Raw genomic sequence first — 27,609 nt, 5'->3', positions numbered from 1 at the left:
ATGTGGGAAGGGGAAGCAGAAGAGGAAGGAAGTACTAATTCTGCACCCTCTCATAGGTTAGTTTTTTACATTGTTGTGCAAGAAGTGATTTTGAAACAAAGATTGTATGCTCGGGATGTGATTCCCTGGTGCCACCTATGCTGCATTCCAGCCAAAAATGTATAACCTTAAAATAACAAAAAGAAACATCATGTGAGACAGGAAACCATCAAAATCCTACAGGAGAAAACAGCAACTTCTTACTAGACATGTCTCTGGAGGCAAGGGAAATAAAGCAAAAATGAACCCTCGGGACCTCATCAAGATAAAAAGCTTCTGCACAGCAAAGAAAACAATCAACAAAACTAAAAGGCAACTGACAGAATAGAAGAAGATATTTGCAAATGACATATGAGATAAAGGGTTAGTATCCACAATCTATAAAGAACTTACCAAACTCAATACCCAAAACCCCAATAATCCAGTGAAGAAATGGGCAGAAAACATGAACAGGCACTTTTCCAAATAAGACATCCAGATGACTAACAGACACATGAAAAGAGGCTCAACATGACTCATCACCAGGGAAATACAAATCAAAACTACAATGAGATAGATACCACCTGACACCTGTCAGAATGGCTCACATTAACAACTCAGGAAACAACAGATGTTGGCAAGGACGTGGAGAAAGGGGAACCCTCTTTACATTGTTGGTGGGAATGCAAACTGGTGCAGCCACTCTGAGCATGGAGTTTCTTCAAAAAATTAAGAATAGAACTATCTTACATACAACCCAGCAACTGCACTACCAGGAATTTGTCCAAAGGATACAAAAATGCTGATTCAAAGGGGCACATGCACCCCAATGTTTATAGCAGCACTATCAATATGGTCAAAGTATGGAAAGAGCCCAAATGTCCATTGTCTGATGAATGGATAAAGAAAATGTGATATACATATATAATGGAATACTACTTGGCAATGAAAAAATGAAATCTTGCCATTTGCAACAATGTGTATTATGCTAAGTGAAATAAGTCAGTCAGAGAAAGATACCATATAATTTCACTCATGTGAAATTTGAGAAACTCAACAGATGAACATAGGGGAAGGGAAGGAAAAATAAGATAAAAACACAGAAGGAGGGAAACCATAAGAGACTTAAATACAGAGAACAAACTGAGGGTTACTAAAGGGGAGGTGGTGGGGGGATTGGTTAAATGGATGATAGGCATTAAAGAGGGGACTTTTTGGGATGATCACTGGGATCCACTCCTGAAGCCAAGACTACACTGTTAGGTTACTAATTTGAATTAAAAAAAAAAAAAGGAAAGGAAAAATCAGACTAACATGAGGAAAATTATAGTTAAAAAAGCGGGGGGGGGGGGAGGGTGGGGGTGGCGGGGGACTTGTTTACTTGTCTTGTGGTGCCCTTCGATCTCCAAAGCCAGCAATCACATTTCTCCAACCTCTGCTTCTGTCCTCACATCTCCTTCTCTGGCTCTCCTGCCTCCCTCTTATAAGGATACTGGTGATTACATTGGACCCACCTGGATGATCCAGGATAACCTATCTCAAAATCCTTATCTTATTTACACCTGCAAAGTCCTCTTTGCCAGGTAAGGTAACATACTCACAGGTTCTGGGGATTAGGACATGGACACCTTTGGGGGGTGTATTATTCTGCCTCCCATAGGACTAATGCTCAAAAACGTCAACATCATAACCAACAAAGACCAAAAAGTCTAAGAGGCTGGAAAGAGGGGACAACTAAAGCACTGTCTGGCCTTGGACTAGATCCTTTTCTGGAGGGGAGAAATACTATAAAGGACATTATTATATCAACTGACAAAATTGGAACTTGGATGGTTACTTAGATAAAAGTATCAATATATTTATGAGGTTGATCAATGTACTGAGGTTATTGAAGAGTATATCCCTATTCTTAGGAAAGGCACACTGGACTATTCAGGAATTAAGGGCCATGGTGTAAGCAAATGGTTCAGAAAAAACATGATGTGTGCATAAACACACAAAGACAGAACAAGAGAAATGATGAAGCAAATGGGGCAAAAGTTAACAATAGGTGAATCTGAGAAAAGGCAATAAGGTGTTCCTTGCACTATATCTACTTTTGCAACCTTTTTCTAAGTTTGAAATTATTTCCAAGTAAAAAAACTTAAAAAAAAAATCATCTATCCAATCTGTCCCTTAATCCCAAACTTCTGAGTTTATAGGTCTGAATGCCTCTAAGGATGAGTGAACTCAGTATCTTAGGAGGTAGCCTGTCTGATGGCTGGTCAGCTAACGGAGTCTGAAAGTTCTCTACAAGCTAAGAAAAATGAACTCAGTCTGGGTGACTTTCACCCGATTGGTTACAGCCCTTTTGTCTGGTAAAATACAGAATAAGTCTTCTACTTCTTCAAAGACAAGGCCAGCTGTCATATCTCCTTAGTAATTTGTTCTGCAGGCTTAAAGCTTCTTGTCAGTGGATGATTCTGAGTCAGTTTTTAAACCTCCTCACCAGGATGCATCTTCTTTTGTCAGAGTTGCTCTTAACATGCAGTGTCTGTGAGAACACAGCATTCAGCTGGGCCCCTTCACTTCATTTGATTTGTTCTTTCCTCCTCTTCCAACCACACTCATCCGAGGTTACCACAACCTCTACAGGGGAAAGCCATGTTAATGACAGACATTGATTTTGTGACTAAATCAACACATTAAGTGGTTTTGGTGCAGCCCCAGTGGGGCTCTGAGATCAGCGTTACTGCAGTTACCTGGTAAAACAAAAGGAAGCCCTCAAGTGAGTTTCTTTGCTGCTGAAATAGAATCTGCTCTAAGCAGTTGCCTTTCCACCTCCCCTTCCCAAACAGCTAGGGCAGAGGTCATTAAACAGTGCAACTGGGAGAATTTGTTTAATTTTAGTGACTCGGCTGCAGTGAATCCCTAGCATCCAGGGACTTGGGGCCTCAGAGGCAGGACTACAACCCCCTATGGTGGGACATTTTGGAACTTCCCAAAAAGGTTTAGGGCACTCGCCTAGGGTTACAGCTCCCATCTGATGGCAATAGACAAACTCTGGAACTCAGTTCCTAGATTCTAGTGTTGCTTAGAAATCTGTGTAAGGGAAGTTGGGGGTAATCTTGTGTGAGAAAGACTTTAATGACTACAGATAATTTCAGGACTGATCAGGCTGATGGATCAGGCTCACCTTTGCCACATTCTTGTGAGGGAAAGTCAGTGATGAGGGTCACCTTTGCTATTTTCTTTTGAGACAAAGTCAATGCTAATTGTCCTCGGAGCATCATTTCCCCAGATCACGTAAGAGAATCTCCTTTCTTAATTGCATTAATCCTTTCCAGAGACCCCATTTCTAGCAGCGCCTCTAACAGCCGTTAGAAGACCGAGCTTTTAGTGTGAACTCACCAGCCATAAAAATGTCAGGTCACTAAACAGCTGTTGCTTTTCAGGGTCAAATAGCTCACATTCAAGGCAGTGGGAGAGGACTGCTTTCTGCAAAAGGCATTTTACGAGAATTCTTAATAATGAAGCCTTTATTATGGTGGAGGTTCGAGGGAAGAAAGACAGGGAGGGAAAAAGGACAGGCTCTTCTTGTGAGCCTTCTAATGACAGTCAGCTTGTAGTAACCATCTTAAACTGGAAATCCTAAAGGCTTATAATCTGAACTGCCTATGCTTGATTAGCTCACTAGTGATCAGCCCTTCCTTTTATTTTCTGACTCTCCCCTCCACCCCTCTGCTTCTCAAGTAGAGTTAAGGAATGGACACAAAGACCCTATTGGTCTAAGAGTTAATCAGGAGGTTTTAGAGACAGGGCTGAAGTCTCAAAGCGTAGTGGTCTGAATGGAAGTCCAAGAAAGTATGAGAAACTACTCTGCTGGGCTTTTTGTGGTGATACACACAGATGTGAATGAACTGGGGGAAGTCAACGGGCACGATAAGTCATCAAAGGGAGTTTAGCAAAGGGGGGCATGTAAAAGGGAGTAGGGCAACTTGACCTGACTTGGTAGGGAAGTGTCTTGGCCATCCATACACGGGCTTTTCTCTTTTTATGCAGCTGGTAGAGACACCTCCTCTCCCCTGTGTCTGTCTTCCTGAGTCGTCATTGCTCAGCACTACAATCACCTCCTTTCTGGGCACCCCTTCTCATCCCAGGACAGTCAGGGTGCTTCCCAAATCTGAGTAGACTCAGGAAAGTTTCTCCACACTGGAGGTGGGGGTAGGGGAATGGGGCAAGGACACTAACAAGAGATGCTCACCATCCCATGGTCGGGCGGGGTGGGGGGGGGGGTGCTGCGAGTCCTTCGCCACAGCAGTGTAATGGGTGTAAATGAAATGGGAGATGGCATCGAAGATCAGTACAGAATGGTTTCTTCCACCTTCCAGTAAATGAAACTGTAGGCATAGAAGCATAAAAAACACTTTATGTAAATGAGAAATTTATACTTGGGAACCTCTCCTTTTCCCATGGTGGCGTGGGGGGGGGGGCGCATATCAAGGTTTGATTAAAAATAAGGATCTCCTTTGTCAAAAACTCTTAGTGTGCAATCCTATGTCCGTGTTGTTTGTTTGACACCATGGAAACATAGTTGAGCGGAGTAGACAAAAGCGTGTCAGGGAAAAGACCAAAGGTTAGATCTGAGGTTTCCTCCCGCCCCCAAGACTAGTGAAAAATAATTGTGACTGGTCTTTGCTATGGAAAACATGAAAATCCTTATAAACAGGAAACTCCTTCCTCCGGGGGTTCCAAACTCTCTCCATGGTAAAGAATTAGAGATTTTAAGCCATCTCTTAATTATAGACTCACCAGGCTTTTAAACTTCAGTAGAGTTCATATTAATAGGGGCACAGGGCTATAGAAACAAACCAATGTATACAACACTTTGAGAAAATGGGCACCTAGACCAACATAGTGATGATCTATAAATGACTCCAGTGTAAAAAGCCCCAGAACCCTGACTTAGACCTAGACATAGTCCAAAGGTTCTTGAAGATAGCTAGTGTTTTTGGAACTGAATGTTATCAAGTAGCTGTTAAGCCTTAGTAGTTCTTATTTTAGGTTTCCTACTTGGTAAGCAACAGTTGATGTTATTAAAAAAAAAATCATAGAAAATTCTTTCAAAACTCTGAATAATTGTCTAAACTGGTTTAATAAAGATTATCATTTTGCCTCACATAAACCTATGGTAGGTTACAGAAAATGGGCAAAATCTTGGAGGAGTCAGATAGCTTCATCCTTTTAACAGAAACATATTGTACCCCAGAAGTTATTTTTTTAGGGTAAATTGAAGACATAAAAGGAAACACAATGATCTAAAAGTTTCCTATTTTTTTCCATATGCAATATTCCATAAGCAACTGAGGTTTAGATGGTTTTGTATGTAGCTCCACCCTCAAATGTATAAATTGGTAATTGTACATTAGTTTGTAGTTTGCAATAAAATATCTAACATGCAGAAGGCTCTCTCCCACCTGAAGGCCAGCATAAGAGAAAAGTAGTAGTCTTTGGATACCATGCAGTATCCATTGACTAGAAGAAATGCAAGATGGATGGCAATGTTTAGACCATCATGAGTCCATTCCAAAGATCAGAAAGGCTTAGGTCCTCTATCAACCACCAGGCCAATTTGTTTTCAGCTTGACTTCAAATTGGGCTGAGGATGGCCAGGCAGCCCAAGTGATGTGGCCAAGAAAAAGCCCAATTTTCAGAAGATACGATGCACATCCCTTGTTCTATACAGGTGACACTTCTGATACTGACGTGTATCCTATATATATTTTAATGTTTTATTTATTTTTTGAGAGAGAGCGTGAGTAGTGGAGGGGCAGAGAGAGAGGGGGACGGGATGTGAAGCAGGCTCTGTGCTGACAGCAGCACGCTCCACACGGGGCTTGAACTCAAGAACTGTGAGAACATGACGGGAGCCACCCAGGTGCCCCTAATAAATTAATTTTAAAAAAGGAAATGCTTCAAAATAAAAAAGCCTTTGATTCTAGAGACTAGACATTCTTTTTTATACTCCAAGTTGAATTATTCACTAGTAGCCCTACTGGGCAACCGTGTAACTCTATGGAGTCATACAGAGAGGTTATAGAAAAGTGACAGAAAGAGGTAGCATATGTCTGTGGACATATCAGATGCTACCATAGCAGAAAACTATACCCTTCTAGGTCCAGCCAGGATGTACAAATTTAAAAATATGTATTTTTGACTTATTAAACAATTTGCAATATTTAATAGTGCAAAGTAAAAAGACATTTGGCAATGTTCCAATGACTCATCGAAAGCATATACATACACCCAATGAATTCATCTCTTTATTGCATATTGCTTTTTTAAAAAAAAATGTACAATCTCATGACACATACAACATTTTTTTTCTTGGTACTGTAACAACAGTCTTGCACCTAAAGACTAAGTGGTTCCAACTACTAAGCTAATAAGATACAAGACATATAATTAAGTTTACAAATTATAATGCTTTCTTTTTGGCATTAATTTAAAAAAACAAACAAAAACCTTTAAAATACACACCCAAGAGAGAAAAGTGGCTACTTACACCAGCACCAATCTAAAAAGTAGATTTTTTTTTTTTTTCCAACAATGGCACATGGAATTACCTGCACAAAGCTTTTGGGAAAAGAAACCAAGAATGGAAATGGCAAAGGAGGCCTACCAGGATGGCCGTATCAAAATGAGGATGATTACCAAGGGCAAGAGGGACAGGCTACGCGAACTTGCTCCTTTAGGTGACACTTCATCCACTTGTCCATTCCTTAAACTGTAAAACAAAGCCATTTTCAAAATACAGTTCCAAAATTGAGCCAGACCAAATTTCTCCTGCTATGAATAGAAAAGAAGATAGAGGCACTTTAGTTAAGGAAGAGACACATCCCTCATCATATCCCACTCCTCATCTCCAAGCCTTTTGGAGCAGAGTCTCTGTCTGCACCTCTAACTGGGTGTATCTGCAGACCTTGGTAACTAGGGGCTGGGGAACACAACCTCTGCTGTGTTTTTATGACTGTTTCATGTGCTAGAGTCATTTACTTGCCTAAAACGTGTAGAAAGTCTCTAAGTTCGCAATGAAGGGGGACAAAACGTAAAACCACTGCTCTTGACAACTCGTTGAGCACTACTTCACAGCTTTCACGCAGTGCAGGGCCTCGCCGTCTGCACTAAGCATTAAAGTTCATACAAAGTATTTTTAAATAGCATGATTCCTGTACAGCGCCTATTGGTATTCTATTCACCCCTTTATCCCCATTAGAACATGAGCTCCTTGGGGGCAGGGACTTTGTCTTGCTTATCACTGTAGCCCTACTAAGCCTGGCACATAGTAGGTGTTTAATAAATATTTGTTAACTGACTGAAAAACTCAATTTCGTGAGTCAATAATGTTCTAGTGCAACAGGACAAACTACTCTCTCCACAGGAAACCCAACCACAACAGGATTGATAGAAAGAAAAGAGAGAATCTTAGCCCCTCCCTCCCCCACTACAAATAAATAAAGCAAAGCCAAAAAAAAACAACCAAAAAAAAACCCCCAAAAAAACAAAAAAAAGTAACAGTCCTCTTTATATATAATTTAAGGATATTAAGAGTTGGTAGGTTAATGGTAAGCATCTATATTTTATTTTCTAATGTTCATTGTTTTTATTCATTTCTCCCTGAGAGCTTTATCTTTTGGACTGAAATTTTACAGGTAGCTTTACTGACACACAATTTAAAATGACAACATATAAACAACAAACCATTTCAAACATACTTAGAGATAAATAGATCTTGGCATCTCTGTTGGTGTTGTTGGCATTTTGTGCATTCGTTAAGTGTCCTTTAGTCCAGACTCATATTGACAGAAGATGCACCCTTGTCCTACAAAATAGAAGATACAAAAAAAAAAAAAAAAAAAAAAAAAAAAAAAGGCACCCCATAAAAAAATTTAAATACTTTTTTATCCCTTCAGAGAATTCCTCCTTTTAGGTCTTGTGTGGGAAATTTTATTTTTAAAGTTTATATATCTACATTGTTAGAACAACAAGCACATTCTGGCGATCTTGTTTTTTAACAAGAGCGTGAATTGCATGTAGATAAATAGTGTTCTTTTCAAAAGCCATGTAAAGAAATCTTCAAGAGCGCTTGGCAGAGAACGCGATGAAATTAGGAAACAAAATTGATGCCCGAGTTGTAAATTCCTAAAAAAGAGTCTGATTGATATTCTACATAATTCAGATTGTGTGCGAGATATTCTCAATAAACATTTACAGCCTGCACCCCCACACCAATGTCAGAAATTCTAAGCTGGTTCCTCTTAATTACTGATGCTTTACACCAGCATCACATCGTCAACTATCAAAAACCATTTTAAATCTATATTTTTCCAACACCATTTTCCCCAGTGAAAATAATTTCTAAGTATACCAAGCTTGGAAACCATAAAATATTTCTCAAGCCTTTTTTTTACTTTTTTTCTTTTTTTTTCGCTTTTGTTTTTCTTTTTTACTCTAGGGAATGTCTCTGTCATCTCTTTCAGGAGACAGCATTGTGCTTCTGAACAGCCATGGTGTTCAGGGGAAGAAAATGAGCCATACTCAATATGAATGCATACACAAAGGGTTTCTGAGCACATACATTAACACAGAGTTTTGTTTTTAACCATACATATAGGTCTCCAGACAACACTCAGACTTCTATATACATTTTTTAATATATATGTACACATACATTTACATACACACACATTCACGCATTCACTCACAGATGGAGGAAGAAATTGCCACTGTTTGGATTGCAAGGCAGTGTAATGAAAAGTTCTAGTCACTTCAAAGGGCTGCTAATGGGCTTCCTAAAAAAAGTATCCAAGGAAAATTAGAAATTAAGTTTTGTGACGGGTCTCTCTCGGCTGCTGTCCGTCATCTGGTTGGTAATACGCTTGCGGTTCCGTTTCAGTTTAGAAAGGTCTTTGTCAAACACTTCTCCTGAGCGTAAAGCTGAAACCAGGTCATCGAACTCTCCACCTTCTTCACTATTCTCTTTTGCTTTCCTCATTTTACGTTCCCTTTCACGCTGTTCTTTGAGCTGCAAATAGAAAGCAACCTCTTAGAGAAGCGTCAAAATGTTGTGCTTTGTTTTCGGTGGAGAGGAAGTCTGAAATATAGCGTTGCTTCAGCCACATCAACCCATGTGCATCTATGGCTGCTAAGCCCCCTGGACGTCACAAGACAGGGGTAATTGGGACATGAGGTCTCATTTGAGAAGCAAGGAATAATGATGAAAAATGACCACTACTCTGTGATTAGACACTCATCGTCTAGAATCTAGGTAAACCTCATGATATTCTAGTTAGAACAAGAGCAGTCGAGGCAATTCATATTTCTATAATGGAACCAGAAAGTTATCGCTATTAAACAGACCCCAGATATTGTTTTCTATGAGACACTAAAGCAAATGCTCATTAGGCCACTCTCCTTACATCAAAGGCTTAGCTTGAATTTCCTGTGGGTGCCTGGAGCCTGCTTCATACAATTTACTACTATTAAAAGCCAAATTATACATGTGCATTTTAGAAAACTTAGATAATTCATATAAACAAATGAGGGAAAATCATTCTTAATCCTACTGTTAAGAGATGAAGCATTGTGAACCTTTTGGGGGTATAGCCCACCACTATCATTTATCCTTATTAAAACTTACCTTATTAAAAAAGAAAAAGATTTCATATAGAAATACATTTATAAGCTTTTTTGTATCATTAAATATTCTTTTTTTTTTTTTAAGTTTATTTATTTATTTTGAGAAAGACAGAGACAGCATGAGCCGGGTAAGGACAGAGAGACAGGGAGGCAGAGAATCCCAAGCAGGCTCTGCACTGGCAGCACAGAGCCCGATGCAGGACTCGAATGCACGAACTGTGAGTTCATGACCTGAGCAGAAACCAAGAGTTGGCCGCTTAATCAACTGAGCCACCCAGGCGCCCCTATTAAATATTTTTTAAAAATATGATTTTTAAGGACTGCATAAATATTCCACTATGTAGCTATTATTGCATTTAAAACTACTGCCTGGTTGGTAAACATTTAGGTTGCTTCCAGGTCGAACTACTGTAAAGACTACTATTCTCTTTGTGCAAATTTATGATTATTTCTTTAGAATAATTTGTAAGAAATGGAACTCCAGATCAGAGGATGTGGATATATTTTTTCAGGCTTCAGATATACACTGCCAGGTTGCCCAAGAGAAACTTACACCGATTTAAGCTCCCAGAAGCATAAAATGCCCTCCCTCCTGCTGGCACATCGCAGCACGGTCTACAAACCAAGGAGCCGCAGCATTGAACTTCCAGGAGTTGGAAACGGCCAGTTTCAACATTTTCTTACCTGAGCCTCCATGCGAGCACGGCGTTCCTCTTCCTCCTTCTTCTTTCTCATGTTTTCATTCTCTTGTTTGGCTTCCGACACAGCTTGGAGAAACTGATCAAAAATGCCAAAGAACTCATCCGGCTGGATTTTGCCAGCCTCTTCTCCGAAGTGTTTCACTGCTTTAGTAAACTGGAAGAAAGGAGGTTTTAAGAAGTTCAGTGTTGTGAGAGAATTCTGTGATCAAATAGAAATCTATCTCTCTAGAAGGAGTGAAGCGCAGGAAGAGTCAAATATAACTTGCTGGATTTTAGTGAGCCTGTATTTATCTCTGGCTGCTGAACAAGCCTATCACTCATGTCTAAAGTAAAAAAAATTGAATACTCCTCAACTTTTGAAACCATTTATTCGTTTCCACCTCATTTCAGCCTAACGCCAATGATTACCTACTATGACTTTTTATTAACTAAACAGTAGTAAAAACAAGAAAGCAAAATATCGTAGGGCAGAGCACTCAAGACATAAAACTAATAGCAAACTCAGCAGGGGTAGGGAAACTTGTACTTTTAACTTTTCTTTGAAGTAGTTTAATATCATTTATTGGTGCCATATGGTTAATATCAAAAACAAATGGGATCCAGTCCTTCTTAGCTGCTTTCCCTGATCATGTTGTGTAGCTGCTCGTGTTGTGATATTTCCTGGGTCTCAATTAGAAAACAACTGACCATGGGATCATTAATCAAACCCCTACTTGAGGACCGAGAATACAATTTTATTCCAAATCCTTTGTTTTGCAACCCCTTTCAATACAAATCCTCTTTAAACACCGTAAGAGCAAAATATTAAGGGAGAATTTTAAAAAGTTAATACAAACATATGGATATAGTAACAAAATAGTATCACCAGTCTCTTCAGTTCTTTCTTTTATTTTTTTTTTTTGCATGTTTATTTATTGATTTTGAGAGAGAGTGAATACCAACTGGGCTCTGCACTGATAGTTGATCTCGAACTCAAACCGTGAGATCATGGCCTGAGCTGAAACCAAGAGTTGGATGCCTAACCGACTGAGCCATCCAAGCACCTCAACACCTCAAGTTTTCTTTTCTTTGATTTTCTTTCTTTCTTTTTTTTTTTTTGGACTGGTGAATGTGTCAGTTTATTTCATATTTTATTTTAGTTCTTTAAAGTGAAGTACACTTAACATACAGTGTTATATTAGTTTCAGGTATACAATGTAACGATTCAACAATTGCATATGGTAGTCAGTGCTCATGAGGAAAAGTGCAGTCCCCATCTGTCACCAAACGTTATTGTTCCCTGTGCTGTACTCTTCTGGTTTTACTTCTTCTGGCAGTTATCTTCGGAACTCAAGATCGCATGCTTTCAGGAGTCTTAGCGGTATCATGACTATCTAAATAATGTTCAATGCCAGTCATACTGTTTGCTGGAATTTCTCTTCCCCCTGTAAGGATCCGATGCTGTAACTCCTGAGCTACTAAGGGTGGTGTTTACAGCTTCAGAGTCAAATGAATTCCTAATCCCTATGCCTCATCAACTACTTAACATTTTCCAGATCTTTAATTTTCTTCATTTAGCATATGAAGTGTTTATGCACTGCCTCCAACCCATGAATTTCTAATTGCTTTTATTTTTCTTGCATTACTTGCCTTTATCATTTATTTTTTTCTGATATTTTGGTAGTACTATCTCCCTAAAGGAAACCTTTTCAGTATTTTCTTTTCCCCTAGTTTTTATGAAATATAATTGACATGCAGCACTGTATAAAATTAAGGTGTATGGCATGACGACATGACTTACATATATCGTGAAATGATTGCCACAATAAGTTAACATCCATCACCTCATACACACACACGGAAGTGTCTACTCTCTTAACAACTTTCACGAAGAGCATGCAGCACTGTTCCCTAGAGTCATCACCTTGTACATTACAACCCCTATATTCATCGATCTTATCACTGGAAGCTTGTACTTTTTGATCACCTTCCTCCAATTTGTACTTTTTGATCACCTTCCTCCAATTCCCCCTCAACATTTATTCTGAGATAAAACTATGAAGTAATATATGTGTGGGCACATGACATTTTATAATTGTTATTTCACATCTTTAAATGTATAATAAAAATGTGCTTTTACCATTTTTCTCTTCACTGAGTTGTTCTCAATGCTTTACTTATTTGGAAATAATCTACTAGACATCAGAGTTCTTTAGGGAAAAATACACTGTTCACATGACACGCACAGAGCTCTAGCCTGCCTTCATGGCTTTATAAGCAAATTTCTAAAAGTTCTGGTATGAGCAAAATGGCATTAGACAGCCTACAACTGAGTTTCTAAAACACTCAAGTTCATGCACTTCAAGCCATCCTGAATGATCTTTTTATCTAGGAATTCTAGTGATGATGAAGTCATGTGTATTTTAGTCTTAAAAATCTGAAGAAAACTAGTCCCAGACTAATGTTCCCAGACTAAAGTTCCCACACTAAAATTTTTTTAAAAGTAGGTTGTGCACAAGCATGTGTTTTTACCTCAAAAATTAACTGTAGAGTTGATTCTTATAAAAATTCTTGAGTCCTTAATGAAGTAGATTCTGTACTGCCTGGTTTGGAGTGGGGGACAGGGAAGGGTCCCTTCCCTCCTGTACAGGAGGCACACACAAGACATGGGTGGGGACTATCACAGTGGAGGTTGCTGGCATCAGTCATGGGACTTTTAACAGCAGTCATCTGAACATACATTCTCTTTCCATTTATCTAATAATGTTGGAGGTCAGGTTTACTGTTGAGACTAGCTAACGTATCCTAATATGATCTTCTTCCGAACTTTAAGCAGTTGTGTGTGCACTTTACATAAACAATCGTCTATATCTATTACTAAACAGGTGGCTACAGGGAATGACATCCATTACTCAAGTTTCAAAGGTAAGATCAAGTTAAAGCAAAAGAGTATTATGGCAACTGAGAGATGAGCAGTAAGGAAGAACTCAACAGGGTGGCATAGGGGCCTGATATGATTTATTTAACTATGAGAAGGGGGGGGGGTGAGAGAAAAATGAGACAATGTGTACATGTATATAAATGGGTATGTATTTTGGAAGAGGAAATAACAAGGAGTTAAGGTCTTGGTTATTAGCCAACGAAAACTTTTCTTTTAGAGGCAAACAGCATTTTAAATAGCAAAACTCATAAAAAGCACCGTATTATTAAAACATATGCCTCTTGTAATGAGGCTGTGAATTAAAGTGTGTCTCCTTTAATAAGGTCTGCTGGAGAGTTCAAGAGGGAATATCCTGCCTGAAGTCTCTATCTCAGGAGAGCATATAACTTACAGCTACTAAGACACTTGGCCTTGGTCACACCTGATCTCACACTTTATCTGGCCTCTGGTTTTCATAATCGACTCTTTTCTGGTTTCCAGAGACAAGTACTTCAACCGAATATCAACCAAGAGAAAACTGCAGAATATTTTGTGGTTTTATACCATCCAGATACTTTGAGGTCTTGCTAACCTAAGGGCAACATAGGTTAGACAAAAAGGGGTGTGTTCCAATTGATCACAGTCCTAGATATGAAAATACAGAATACCTGGAAGTGTCAGCCCTGTCAAACAACACTCGGTATGCAACGGGAAACTTACCAGGTCTTTAGCTTCTGCTAGAAGGTCTTCGACATCAGAGAAGCTGAAGCTGGCTACTGTGATGAACTGGCTGACAACAGACACAAACTTATCTCCGGGTTGTGGGGGCTGAGACTTTTGATATTCCAGCTCCTTCAACACAGGAAATGGATAATGTCAAGGTGGGCTTCAAACGCAGATGCACACACACCTTGTCTAATTTTCCATATGCCTCAAATGTAGTAAGTCTGAATGGTGAACACATCGGAACCTACTCCAAACCATTTTGTGATGCCCTAGCTCCCTCTGCCCCTCTGCCCACAATGCCTGAGCCATGCCCAAGCCGTGCCCCTGTGCGCGCATATATTCGCAAACTGCAATGTACCAATCGTTGGAGCCCTTTATTGGTGCGCTTTTTTTTTTAATTTTAGAGAGAGCACAAGCGGAGGGGGTGCGGGGGGGGGGAGGAGGGAGGGAGAATCTTAAGCAGGCTCCACACTTAGTGTGAAGCCCGATGGAACACTCAATCCCATGACCCTGGGATCATGACCTGAGCTGAGATACCAAGAGTTAGATGCTCAATTGACTGAGCCACCCAGGTGCCCCTGAGATTTCTTATCCCAGCTTTAGGATATAAGCAGATTAGCACTGGGATACAATTAACAGAAATTAAATAAACAGCAAATTAGATTCAAAGGGTGTGTGACTGAAAGCAAGAGAATTTAATCTGTTGATACTCTGTGCTCAGAATTCTGGCTGCTTGGTTTTTCCTTCTTTCCCTCTGGCTATATTGAGGCTACGTGATGATATCTGGGTCAGTGGGATTTCAACTGTCATGTTTGGCACCATAATTGTCTCCCATTTTTATTCTTGTCTACACCATTTCGTTTTTGTGAACAGGCAGGCAGGAGTATTAGTGCCTTGTTAGTTATCCATATTCTCCATTACCAGGGTGATGAACATACAGATTATTCAAATCTAATTTTCATAATTAATTTCAACCATTGCCAGATGCACTTTCTTTATCTCACCCTCTATGAGTGAGGGATTATTATTCTAATTGTACAGACATATAAATTCAGGTGTAGAGGGATTAAATTCTTGGCCCAGAGTCTAGTAGCTGAAACACGATAGAGCCAGAATTTGAGGTCAGATCTGTCTGACTCTGCACAGTCTCAGTAACGACCATCTTGCCTACCAATGACTTAATCTGGTTCTATTTCTATACGTGCTTTGGTGGAGGTACTACCAAGCAGGAGTGGAGAAGTCACAGGCTATGGTTCTGATTCAGCTCCACCACGGATTTGGTTCTTGTCCATGACAAGTGGCCTCGGCCTCAGTTCCTTCTTTGACAAAAGGCAAGCAATATCCATATCACCGTGAGAATCAAGGAAATAACAAGTAGAAATTTAGAAAGTATGGAACTTGCTTTGATTGGAATAAACTGCCACGATTCTAGGACTTTGGCCTTGCAAGTGAACATGTATGTATGTGAGGTACAGAGATAGGAGAGTAATTTGAAAGTATTTCATAAACGTATTATTCTCTTTCATTCAAAGGCAGATGATGAATTCCAACTTTGCTATCTTCAAGCAGTATAACTGAATTGTGTAAATCACAACTGGGATACATGAATATTTAGATAGGCCAAGGTCTGCCTCCCAATATTTCCTTCCAGGGCTACATCTTGACATGCATGCTGCCAGGGGGAGGGGAAGGCTCCTGTAGCCCCTTTCCTACGAGAAGTGTGTTAGTGTACATGACCCAGGTGCTGGACAGATTCAAGCAAAACCACCTTTAATAAACCCCAAACACAAAACCTCCTTGGACCCCCCTCCCCCCTCCATGTCTTGCTCTGAGCTAGTTTAGATGCAAAGGTCAGAGGATCCATTATCAGTCTTTAGGGCTGTGTCATCACTGCCACACTAGTCTCAAGAAAGACTTCCACCGGGAGGAAATGGGAACGAAGACAAGGCTGAAAAAAAAAAAAAAAAAAAAAAAAAAAAAAGCCTCATCCCAAACTGCCCTGAGCCCGTCGGGCCTCTGAAATCTGAGGAGGACCATCCTACTCGCTCACTCAGTGTCTTGACCCATTGGGGTTGGCAGAAATATTTCATTCAGTTCATCTCCCTTTCCTTTTGAAAGAGCATCCTCCCCATGCCCTGCCACAAAGGGGGCGGGGGGAGCCTTACAAGCTTCCGATTTATAAAAAACAGGAAAAGATTAGATATTGTGACTTTAACTTTTATTAGAGCTATGTCTTCCATGAAGTCAACTGCTTTCTATGGCAGGAGAAAGGAAGGAGGTTCTTCATGGCATTACTGATACACGACTTGAAAGATACTTAAGAGAGGGGCCACCTTGCTAAGCTGCCTGAAGAACAGTCTCCTTTGTCAAGTACCAGACCAGAGTGAGGATCACTCTCCTAACCAGGTTTCTTGTCCTGACCGGCCCCTCCTCACTGGTGGCAGTGCTGTGTGGTATCCATGTGGCACTCTGCCCACACAGTCATGTTTAAGTGCACCCACTCCTCTGCCTCCAGCAGGGTGGCCTGCTTTCCTTCCATGGAGGCCCGGCCCAGGTAGTTTTGCACACCAGGGACAACCTCACTCCTATGTAACTAAGTTTACCCCACCCTCCTTCTTTTTTTAGAATTAAAAAAATTTTTTTTAATTTATTTTGAGGGAGAAATAGAGAGAGAGAGAGAGAGAGACAGACAGACAGACAGACAGACAGACAGAATCCCAAGCAGTCTCTGTGCCGTCAGCACAAAGCCCAGTGCGGGGCTTGAACTCATGAGCTGTGATATCATGACCTGAGCAGAAATCAAGAGCTGGCAGCATAACCGAAGGAACCACTCAGGCGCTCCTACGCCACCCTCCTTCTAAGCCACAGCTCAAAGTTCATCTCTTCCAGAAGAGAACCTTCCTCTAATCAATGCCAGTCATTCCACAAGTTTTGGACTAGCCAAGTCCACCCTTCTTCCTCAAGGCATTTTTGTAACCACTGTGCTTATCTGGACGTGGCCAGGCTGAGTAACTGTGAACGTTAGCTGGACTCACTGCTCTTGGCCATTTCAACACCCGGAGGGAAGGAGTCGGAATCATCGTGACCCCTTGCCTAGAAAACGGACCGTACGCCCAAGTGTCTACTCAATAAATACTCCCCAAAAGACCAACTTCAACACAAGAGAGGTGTTCCACTGCTCTACTGAGAGTGAACATCACTCACTTGTTTTTGTTTTGTCTTCCTTTGGCATGTCTTTAATCACATGCTCAGAACAATCCTTACAAATACGATCACTGGTTTTATAGTGACACACATTTTCAAGGCTTTTGTTATAGTGTGGTAGTCTGCAAAAATGACCATTAACTTCTTCCCTCCCTTTGATGCCTCCTTTCCTTATTCTTTTTTTTTTTTTTTTAAATACAATTTATTGTCAAGTTGGCTAACATATAGTGTATACAGTGTGCTCTTGGTTTTGGGGGTAGATTCCCATGATTCATTGCTTACATACAAACACCCAGTGCTCATCCCAACAAGAGCCCTCCTCAATGCCCATCACCCATTTTCTGAACATCACTTGTTAACAGAACATGGACACTGAGGGTATCCTTATCTGGCCAAACCCACTTTAATGAGTCCTGCCTTACAGGTGGGAAATCAGTGTGACCCTAGCTTCCCAGTTCCTGCTCCGGTGACACCCTAGGACATCCTGCAGCTGAGTCGCCAGGGTAACACAGCCAGCCTTTGCTTCCTCGTTGCTGCTGTTTTCCTTTTTCTTTTCTTTTTTTTTTTAATCAGTAAATGTTTATCCTGGGCAGACCACCATGCTGGATATCATCAGCACTCGCAGCAGCGGCAAGACTGGGAATCAGAAGAAGAAACACGTACTTACCATCTCTACGGCTTTCAAGCCACTTCTCAAGGTACTTATTTCTTTGTCCAGCTCAGTCATGCTGTTGTAAATAGCAACATTTTAGTAACCAACATGCGACTTGTATGTATTAAAAAAATAATGGGTTCACATATCTCATGCTTGGAAGTCCACCCTAGTGTATTTTCAATGTTCAAAATTCCCTTCCATGCTCAGATCTCACAGAAAGATAAAATTTTAAACTTAAGCCATTTAAACGTGGACCTATGGTTTTTGTTTTCCACAGCCAGTAGGTACATTTTATAGATTAAAAAGAGCAGAAATGCCTGTCATCTCTACAAAAATAATTCATGTTTCAATTTCACAAAAATCTCACTTAAGCCAATTATCACATGTAGAAATAAATATTTTGCCATACGTAGCTCCTTTCGAACAAGTAAAAGAAACTGCCTTATCCACAATCATGCTCACATTGCATTCTTCATAAGTAGGGCACTGCTTTTCACTGAAGCTCTGGTGATGTGAGTATTACAAGGTGATGGCTTAAATTTCAATCAACAATGGTATTTCTTCAAGTTGTACTAACTAGATCTCATTGTCTCTTTTTATAGAGAAAGTTTCCTGGATTTCTCCCATATAACTTTCTATCTGAAGGCTTTTAGACCTCAGAGATTATAACATAAATCTTGTGGATAATTCAGATGTAAGCAAATTCACCAAAATGTCATTTACTTTAACATTTTAATTTCATGTCTCACATTTCTACCAAAGTCTACAAAAAGAGGGAAAAAAATTAACCTACTCTTCATCATACTTTTCAAATTCACTGCAAAAGATAGTTTTAAATACACACACATTTATTTTTAATTCTTTTTATTTATTAAAATTTTTTATATTTTTGAGAGAGAGAGAGAGAGAGAGAGAGAGAGAGAGAGCACAAGCATGAGGGGGCAGAGAGAGGGAGGCACAAAATCCAAAGCAGCTCCAGGCTCTGAGTTGTCAGCACAGAGCACCATGCAGGGATCAAACCCATAAACCACGAGATCATGACCTGAGCTGAAGTCGCACACTTAACCGACTGAGCCACCAGGCACGCCTATTTTTTTAATTCTTTTAAGTACATTTATTTTGAGAGAGAGAGAGAGAGAGAGAGAGAGACAGAGAGAGAGAGCACAAGCAGGGGAGGGGCAGAGAGAGAGAGGGAGAGAAAGAATCCGAAGCAGGCTCTGTGCTCTCAGCATAGAGCCTGACGTGGGGCTCAAACCCATGAACTGCGAGATAATGACCTGAGCCAGAGTCAAGAGTTGGATGCTTAACCGCCTGAGCCACCCAGGCGCCCCTGTGCATTTATTTTTTTTTAAAGGGCCAAAAGCAGGAGGGAAGAACAACAAGGAAAACTGCCTGCTCTTCAGTCTCTGAAAAGTGGTGTGAAGTCTGTGGTGAAAGTTTGGCAACTTTCCATTTTATTTTTAGTTTCTTCATTTGCATAAAGACTGCTTTCCATTAAAAGGCTTCCTTGGTTTCTGAGAGTGTGTGCACATGTGAAAATTACTAGCAACGCCCTGACATTTACGTTCTATTTGCTTAGCCATGTTTCCTCATTAACTAAGAGTGCTCCTACCTGTATGTAACAGAACTACCTTTTAAAAGTACTAGTGAAACTGTATTCCTTTCTTATACTCTTAATAACCCAGAAAATTGGGTTTCCTGGCGGTGAAAAATTGCATGCAGGAATAATCCAAAGGAAATACAAAACATGTATGCGTGTGTGTGTGTGTGTGTGTGTATTCATATATATACATATATATTCAAAAGTATGTAACATATTTCAGTGACTTGGGTAGGATTCAAACTTTACTTCATATGCTACTCAGGGGAAAGCAAACAGAAGGACCCTCTTCACGCGATGCCAGCTGACCACCTCAATGGCTAAAGCACAGTCCAAGTGACTTAAAAGACTAAAACAATTCACAGGTAAGTACTTACTTTACTTTTGCTGCTTGAGGAATGTCCCGCAGTTCTTCATTTAGATTGAGGACCTTGGGGTATTTATTTTCCACAATGGTTATGAGATAGTGCAGAAGTGTAATATTCCTACAATAGAGGAGGAAAAAGTATTAAACATGGTTAATATCTGCATATGATTTGCATATCCAAGTGGCTGAACCTGCAAGAATGCTATACTCCTGCATTCATTTTAAAATCTGGAGATTCCTTTAAGGCAGGGATTCTCAAGAGAAGGGGATAAGGGGAGGGCCTACACGGGATTTACATAACTTATGATGAAAGGAAGCATATCTCTTCTAAAAGGGAAGGGGATAAGAATTACTACTTTGGCTCATAACAAACATCCTTCAAAATCTGGATGACAGAAATGAATTGGAACCACTGCCAGTGGGGACATAGCTTCACAGCGCATCCTCCCAAAGACAAGGTGTGCCTGAAGCTCATGACAACGGGATGGGGCCAGCCGGGGTGGGGATGGAGGGATGTTTAATTCACTGAAAAGGATAGCTATTTTTCAAATCTCAAAGTACAGAGCAGCAACTCACTGATAAGAATTTATTGATAATTCTCATTTAAGCTTTTTCAACTCTTCAATAACTCCCTCCCTCTGCCCCCCCACCCCCCAATCCTCTGACTCACTTTGTTAGCTTTTTTCCCTTCTGACTCGATTGTTTTGCTGTTGCAGCAAAGGACGTTCAGGAAGTTAGAAGGCCTCCTGCTTTAGGGCTGGTCCTGGAAGTGGACCAGGACCGTGCCATCATGGCTATGACATCTTTGCAGCCAAAAATCCATTTCCTAATTTCAGCAACACTTGAGCTCCTAACTGTACAACCCAGCTCCCTCTTTGGTGGTGACAGCACTGAACCCTGACTGACCTGGGTTGAAAAAGTGGATGTCTGATAACACTGTCTGTCAGGCAAAGCTGTAGCAGTCTGGTCCTGTTGTCCCTGACTCCAATGCACATTACAGTCACCTGGGCCCTGGATGCCTGGGCCAACCTGAGATTCATTTCACTGGAATGAGGTGGGGCCACGCATGGGTATTTTTAAAAACTCCCCGGTAATTCTAAGAGCCAGGATCAAGAACTACTAGTCTACTGAAAGTTACCATAATCAGGAGGACACAAATGTAATTCTTTAAAAACATGTCCGTAATTTGTAGGCAATTTGTTAACTCACGATGCTACATCCCAACAGTCCCATCCACCCCCAACTACCATGAAGCAGAGTTGTCAAACCATTTCCTTTCCAACAACAACGAAATGCTTTCCACTTCTGGTTACCCTTGCATCTGAATTCACAGATGCCAAGGCAATCCCATTCCTCGGAGTCAACTGACCCACACACGCAAAAAATTTTTTTTCTATTTTTCTTGCTCTCAAGAAATAATTAGAAAACAATAGCTCAGCAAAGTAAATCGGTGGCTAATATTCTGGCCATTTCCTTTGCAGACACTGAGCTGTTATCCTTCCACTTCAATTCTGCTGCTCCCAGAAGCTGAGCATCAGCCCATGTGCCTGCTGCGTGAGGAAGTAAAATCCCAGCGACTGTCACGAGACAGAGCGGAGCCATTTCTCTTCACTGTTTCACAGAGATGCTTTGTGATTCGGAGGGAACTTAATTAACCGTATATACTTTTCTTCATGTAGAAAGACTTCAACCTAGATCAGAGCACTCACATTTGTGTGCTATCCAAGTAACACCTAATTCGACTGAATGTAAGTTCTTAAAGAATGAAAACAACAGCCACACATTTGATTTTTCGCTGGTATAACTGGAAACAAGCCTTTAATGCAGAGTAAATGTGTCCCTCATGCGCACTGTCCCACCCTTGTGCAGTTTGATAAGATTCAACTGACATTTAATGAGTGACTGCTTATAAATTTTTTTTTTTTTTAACATTTATTTATTTTTGAGACAGAGAGAGACAGAGCATGAACGGGGGAGGGGCAGAGAGAGAGGGAGTCACAGAATCGGAAACAGGCTCCAGGCTCCGAGCCGTCAGCCCAGAGCCTGACGCGGGGCTCGAACTCACGGACCGCGAGATCGTGACCTGAGCTGAAGTCGGACGCTTAACCAAGTGAGCCACCCAGGCGCCCCAATGAGTGACTGCTTATAAACAAGGCACTGTGCTTAGGCACTATGGGTTTAGAAGACACTGGTACTATTTCCAGGGACCAAATATTCACAGGAAGAAGAGGGAAAAAAAGAACAGAAATATTTTTAATTTATTGTTTGGAAAAGGCTTGTGTATTAGATAAATTCTGTAGTAACTTCGATAAGCAGATAATCACATAGTAAGTGCCAGGTTATCAGTAATGGCTGATAGGTAATGGCAGAGGGTATTAGGGAAGGGTGGGGGGGAGAGAGAGAGAAGACCTAAATGGTAGTAAAGGTCTCTTTCCTCTCCAACTTACAAGCCCAGTTGAAGAGAACACCCTTCCTCAAAAAAGGTGACTGCTCTTGGGTGCCTGGGTGGCTCAGTCAGTGAAGCATCCGATTCTACAGTTTGGTTCAGGTCATGATCCCAAGGGTTGTGGGATCGAGCCCCATGTTGGGCTTTGCACTGAGCCTGCTTACGATTTGCTCCCTCACTTCCTCCCTCTCCCTCTCTTCCCCTCACCCCACTGCTTGCATGGACTCTCTAAAATAAAAAAAAATAATAAAAATAATTAAAAAAAGAAAAAAAAGAAAAAAGAAAAAAGGTGACTGCTGCTTATATGCAGGTGAGATGTTGCAGTTACCTACTACAACCTACAAATAAGATCCATCTGTTGTTAGAGTAGAGGTGGGGACAATAGGACAGGTGTCAAATACCTGTGAGACCAAATACCTTGCTTGTGATCTTAGGCAGACTAAATGAGCCACTTGACATTGCCTCAGTTTCTTCATCTGACAGTAGGCAATGTAGCACTTGGCCCGTGCACTTCACACAATCAAATATGAAAGTGCTCTGGAAGGATCAAGTGCTCACATTAAAAATAAGGTGGTGATAGAACAGCTGCCCTTTGTTAATCTATCTCTACATGATGCAAAAAATAAGGTTTAGCCCTACAACTTAACACACTCACTGCTTATTTCTTTTTTTAAAGTTTATTTATTTGAAAGAGAGCAAGTGTGAGTGGAGGGGGTGAGGGGGGGGTGCGCAGAGAGAGGAAGAAAAAGAATCCCCAAAGCAGGCTTCATGCTGCCATCACAGAGCCTGAAGCGGGGCCAAACTCAAGAACCATGAGATCATGACCTGAGCCAAAACCCAGAGACAGATGTTTAACCGACTGAGCCACCCAGGCTCCCCCACCCTGCTTATTTCTTTATAGGATGGATTCAGGGTTGCCATAATGCTATGCATCACTAACCTTATAGAAAATATAGAGTAAAAAGCCCTTGCTAGTTAGGAATAATTAGGAAGAACAGCCTATTTTTAAAAAGAATTTGGATGCAGAGAAGTTTGCCTTAGAGACGATTGGGCAAGTTGCTTTGAAGTCAGTAAGAACCTTAGAGAAACAGGGCTCTCAGGGAAACTGGTGTTACTATGCCTAACGATCCTGTTAATGACACCAGAGCATTTCCATCTCTCAGTGTTTCTAACAAGAATCTGTTCACTTTTACACTTTCTAGGAAGCATTCTGAGGAGTCTTGGGAGCAGCGGCTTAATACCAACAGCCAAAATGCACTTAGACCCCATCAGTTTTTATAGCCGCTAGTGTCAATGTATAAAGGAAGACATACCCTAAAAGCCCAACAAGCTTCCCATCATCGGCTGTCAGTTTTCTCTTTTCCCCTAGAACACAGTTCTCTGTGGAGGGGTTATGACTGGGAGAGGTCATGAGGAGACCAGCAGCATGTGGGTCACATTCTGTTTCTTGTTCTGGGGACTAGTTATACAGAGGTGTCCAATTTGTGAAATTTAAGACCGGTGGACTTGTTCTTAGTGTATTATACTATAACAAAAAGTTTACCCAAGAAAACCCCAAAACTTAGACTAGCTGATATCCCTGGGGACTGAAAATGGATGAAGGATAATTGGCCCAATGGGAATTTAGGGATATTTATAACTGTGAGAGAAGAGAGGTCACTTCTCTCTTGGAGAGAAGGAAAGAGCATGAGCAGGAGACCAGCAAACCAGAGGCTGCAGGATCAGGGAGGCCCAGGAGGCCCAGAGGGGTCCTGACCTAAGCTCCTGGATCCTCCAAGTGTTGGAAGATACCATACTTACTTGTCAATACTAGATTTTGTGTCAGCAATCTTGTTTAGGCTGGATATCTTGAATCCATACGCATTGCCTCTTTGGCCTTTGTTCATGTAATTTCCAAATGCCAAAACCACTTCTAGCAACTGCTTCAGGGCGTTGCTCCTAAACACCTCTTCTGAGCCAGAACGAATTGCTTCAAAACAAAGCACACATGAACACAACTACTACCACCAGGACTTTCCAGGGACACCCAGCCTAAATCCACACACCTGGGAGCAGACACGGACGATGTAAGCCTGGGTCACTAGACTACCAGGGAGCACTTACAAAACACCTAACCTAGAAGCAAAGAGCAAGGGGACAGGGAGAGCCAGCTCACGTTGCTCAAGAGACCCACAGCCGCACCAGCCTATCCTTTCTTAGTCCTTTTCTTGACTGGCTCATCAACTGTAAGCAGGGATATATGAAACAGTGATTGCATTTCCCACATTCCTCTGCGAACACTTTCTTGCCTGGTATGAGTAAGACTGAGAGGATAACTGATCAATTCTATTGACAGAAAAACTGGCCAAATGTGTTTCATGTTATAGCTTGCAGGTGTCCTCAGGGACTGGGGCTTGAGCAGGGTCCTGAGTCCAGCCTGCATTCTGTGGCTGTGTTCTTCAGATGCCCATTTTTTCAAACACTTAAAAATTTAATAGCCTCAAATCTTCCCTTAGAAATACCTAGTAAGGCACCATTGCAATAAAGCTGGCTACAGGTTTAATGCTAGTAGCGGTCAGATACGTTCTCACCAACATCCAGGATGTTAAAAGCCTGATTCTACAGAGGAGCTCAGGAGATGTGCTGTGGGCTCCAGAACCCAGGCTGGGCCACAGGGCCAAGTGCAGACATTAAGTAATTACTCATCACAATTTCAAAAGATTTTAAGCAAAAAAAAAAAAAAAAAAAAAAAAAAATCACCCAAGGGATCCTGTTTACTACCTGCACTTGGGTTGCAGTTGCAAATGGGCACTTAAGATGAACATCACTTTCAATCTGGAGGCCTGACTTTACCTTCTACTTTAGGTTTCACTTCTGCCACACGCTCTGCAAACTTCTTTTTGAAGTACAGCGATTGCAGTCTTTGCTGGTAATGATTGATGCTGTAAGAGCAAGCATGGACTAATGAACATCTACTTAATATATCTATGTTCACTTAATGGATACGGAGGTGGAGGTGCCTTAGAGCACCACCCCCCCAACACTCACACACACACACACACACAAGCCTGCACAATTCCCCTCCTGGACCGGAAATGAGGTCACTTCGCCTGGAGAACTCATTTCCCTCTGACCAACAGGAGGTATTTGGGCAATGGCAGCAGGGTCCTTAGCTCTAACCAGGTCAGGCAACTGCTAAAAGAAAAGGAGAGTTGCCACCTCCCTTTCCTCAGAGTCCCAGCAGCTCTTGTGAAGACAGAAGAGATAAAAAGGAACGAGAATGCAAAACCTTCCCATCCTGCTGCACGTAAGGGGCTGTTTCCTATGTCTCTCCTATACTTAACTTTCTACAAAGTTTGCCTTTGGCAAAGCTGTGGAGTAAAACTTGTCTCCGGCATTCTCTCCTCGTCTTCTCCCCACTCATGTCCCCAAACCTTCCTCTTTCTTTACAGTTAGCTCCCTATCTGCTCCCCTCAGGGCTGGCAGGCTGTGCCTTCAAGATGGCAACTGGTGACCAAAGATAAGAGGGTGCAAAGCGGCCTGGTCATCAGTAAGATAGGTTGCTGCTGCTGAGGGGCGAGGGCAGAGCATTCTTGCCAAGGTCTTCTGAAACCAAACCACTGCCTTACCTGCTCTCTAGTGGAAACTTTAGTCCAGTAGCCCCTCCCCCAAAATGATACCATATAATCAGGCAGACCTGGGTTTGCAGTCCAGGTTCTCCTCTTATTAGGTGACTTTTGGCAGGTAACTTAACTCCTCCATTAGATGGAAGAGAATACCTCCCTACTTACCAGCCCTCTTGGCAGGGCAGATGAGAGGATCAAGTGGGACGATGCATGCACAGAGCTAGACAATGACAAAATGGCAGCTACACAAGTGACCATCTACCTATTGATACACAGGGGTTGCTGGGCCCACTTGTCAAAATTCCAAAACCATCCTTTGTCCTACAGTAGTATATATACAAAATGACAAGTTGGGATGGACAAACAACAAAATAATTCTGGATATGGTAGAAACGTACAGCGAGAGATATGTTCACCTGAGCTACACTCGTAGGCCTTTGATATTCAGGGGAAGAGTGCTGCCCTGGGGGTGACTGAGAGTCTCAGGACCACTGGTCCTTGTCTAATGCAGAATCAAATTTCCAGGCCGGGGATGGCAAAGAGACTCAGCTCACATGCCAAACAAAATTATGAAGCAGTGGCTGCCTCTGGGCTTTCTGGAGAGGGGTTGAAAATGCTTGCCAAGGCTTCACGGGAAGTATGCCATGATTGATTAGAGATATCTGCATGGGTCAGGATTTGACATGCAGACCCTAGCAGTTCAGTAATGTGGGCTCTAGGTCGACATTGCTGAGTCTATTTTTTGAGATGCTGAGGTACAGAGAGGAGTGAGATACGATTCCAAGAAGTCAAAGTGGTAAGGAGAATGACCCCGACTGGAACCAGGAAAAGTTATGACCTGTTTAGGTCCAGAAATAGAGGTAATTGTGAAGAAGCCCTCACCCTGATTCAACCATGGGCAAGAACTCACATGAACAAAACAAATTCCACACAACTCAGGCTTCAGAAGATTTTGCAATTTAAAAAGGCTTCAAGTTAAGCCAGGTTATTGGCCCAAATAATTCAACCAGGATTGAAAGTTTAACTTCCTTAGAAAGGTAGAGGGCATGTTCACATTTTATGCATTTCCAAACTCACCGGCTCATCTCAAAAAGGAACCTGTCAGCCTTGGCCATGCGATCCAGTTCATGTTTATGTTCCTCCAACAGGTCAATGTCACTTTTTTCGGGAACAAATTTCAAGAGCTAAAAAGTACACACAAGTATTAGAACTGAAGTTTATAACGGAATTATTGCAGTAATTTTTCACTCTTTCCGTTAACTGGCCCTAGGACAAGACTGTAACTTTGGTTTCATTTAGAAGTGCTACTTCCGGGTCATTGTTAAGATATGGTACGTGATTAAATCTTTCCAGGTAGGTGGTCCAAAGGTACCAACTTCCAGTTACCAGATACATTAAGTTCTAGGGATAGAATGTACAGCATGATGATAGCTAACGCTGCTGTATAACATATAGGGAAGTTGTTAGGAAGGTCAATTCTAAGCATTCTCATTACAAGGAAGAAATGTTTTTCTTTTTTTCCTTTTTTATTGTATCTATAGGACATGACAGATGCTAAACGTATTATGATAATCATTTCACATTTGTAAGTGTCAAACTATTATGCTATACACTTTAAATTTATACAGTGATGTATGTCAATAATATTTCGATGAAATATTATTCAAATATTCAAAAAACTTTCCTTTTTTTACTTATTGGTATAAGATT

General features: G+C 41.2%; 1 protein-coding gene across 4 annotated transcripts in view; it reads right to left on the bottom strand.

The window, feature by feature from the left end:
- Window positions 1-6,302: 6,302 nt before the first annotated feature.
- DAAM1 (dishevelled associated activator of morphogenesis 1) overlaps window positions 6,303-27,609 on the bottom strand; it is a 178,595-nt gene continuing 157,288 nt past the window's right edge. For 3 of the 4 annotated variants that reach the window (XM_058739191.1, XM_058739193.1, XM_058739192.1), the window contains 8 exons: window positions 26,977-27,083; window positions 25,127-25,215; window positions 24,095-24,263; window positions 19,859-19,966; window positions 17,894-17,954; window positions 14,017-14,148; window positions 10,381-10,551; window positions 6,303-9,082 (listed from right to left, as the gene is read on the bottom strand). In XM_058739191.1, coding sequence (XP_058595174.1) covers window positions 8,873-9,082; window positions 10,381-10,551; window positions 14,017-14,148; window positions 17,894-17,954; window positions 19,859-19,966; window positions 24,095-24,263; window positions 25,127-25,215; window positions 26,977-27,083 — 1,047 coding nt within the window. In that variant the 3' untranslated portion in view covers window positions 6,303-8,872. The remainder of the gene's footprint in view (window positions 9,083-10,380; window positions 10,552-14,016; window positions 14,149-17,893; window positions 17,955-19,858; window positions 19,967-24,094; window positions 24,264-25,126; window positions 25,216-26,976; window positions 27,084-27,609) is intronic. The other variant, XR_009264499.1, reaches the window with a different exon arrangement.

This window comes from Neofelis nebulosa, chromosome 7 (assembly GCF_028018385.1).
Source record: "Neofelis nebulosa isolate mNeoNeb1 chromosome 7, mNeoNeb1.pri, whole genome shotgun sequence".
NCBI classification, from domain to species: domain Eukaryota; kingdom Metazoa; phylum Chordata; class Mammalia; order Carnivora; family Felidae; genus Neofelis; species Neofelis nebulosa.
The sequence above is the reverse complement of the archived record's forward strand: the minus strand, read 5'-3'. Positions and strand labels throughout refer to the sequence as shown.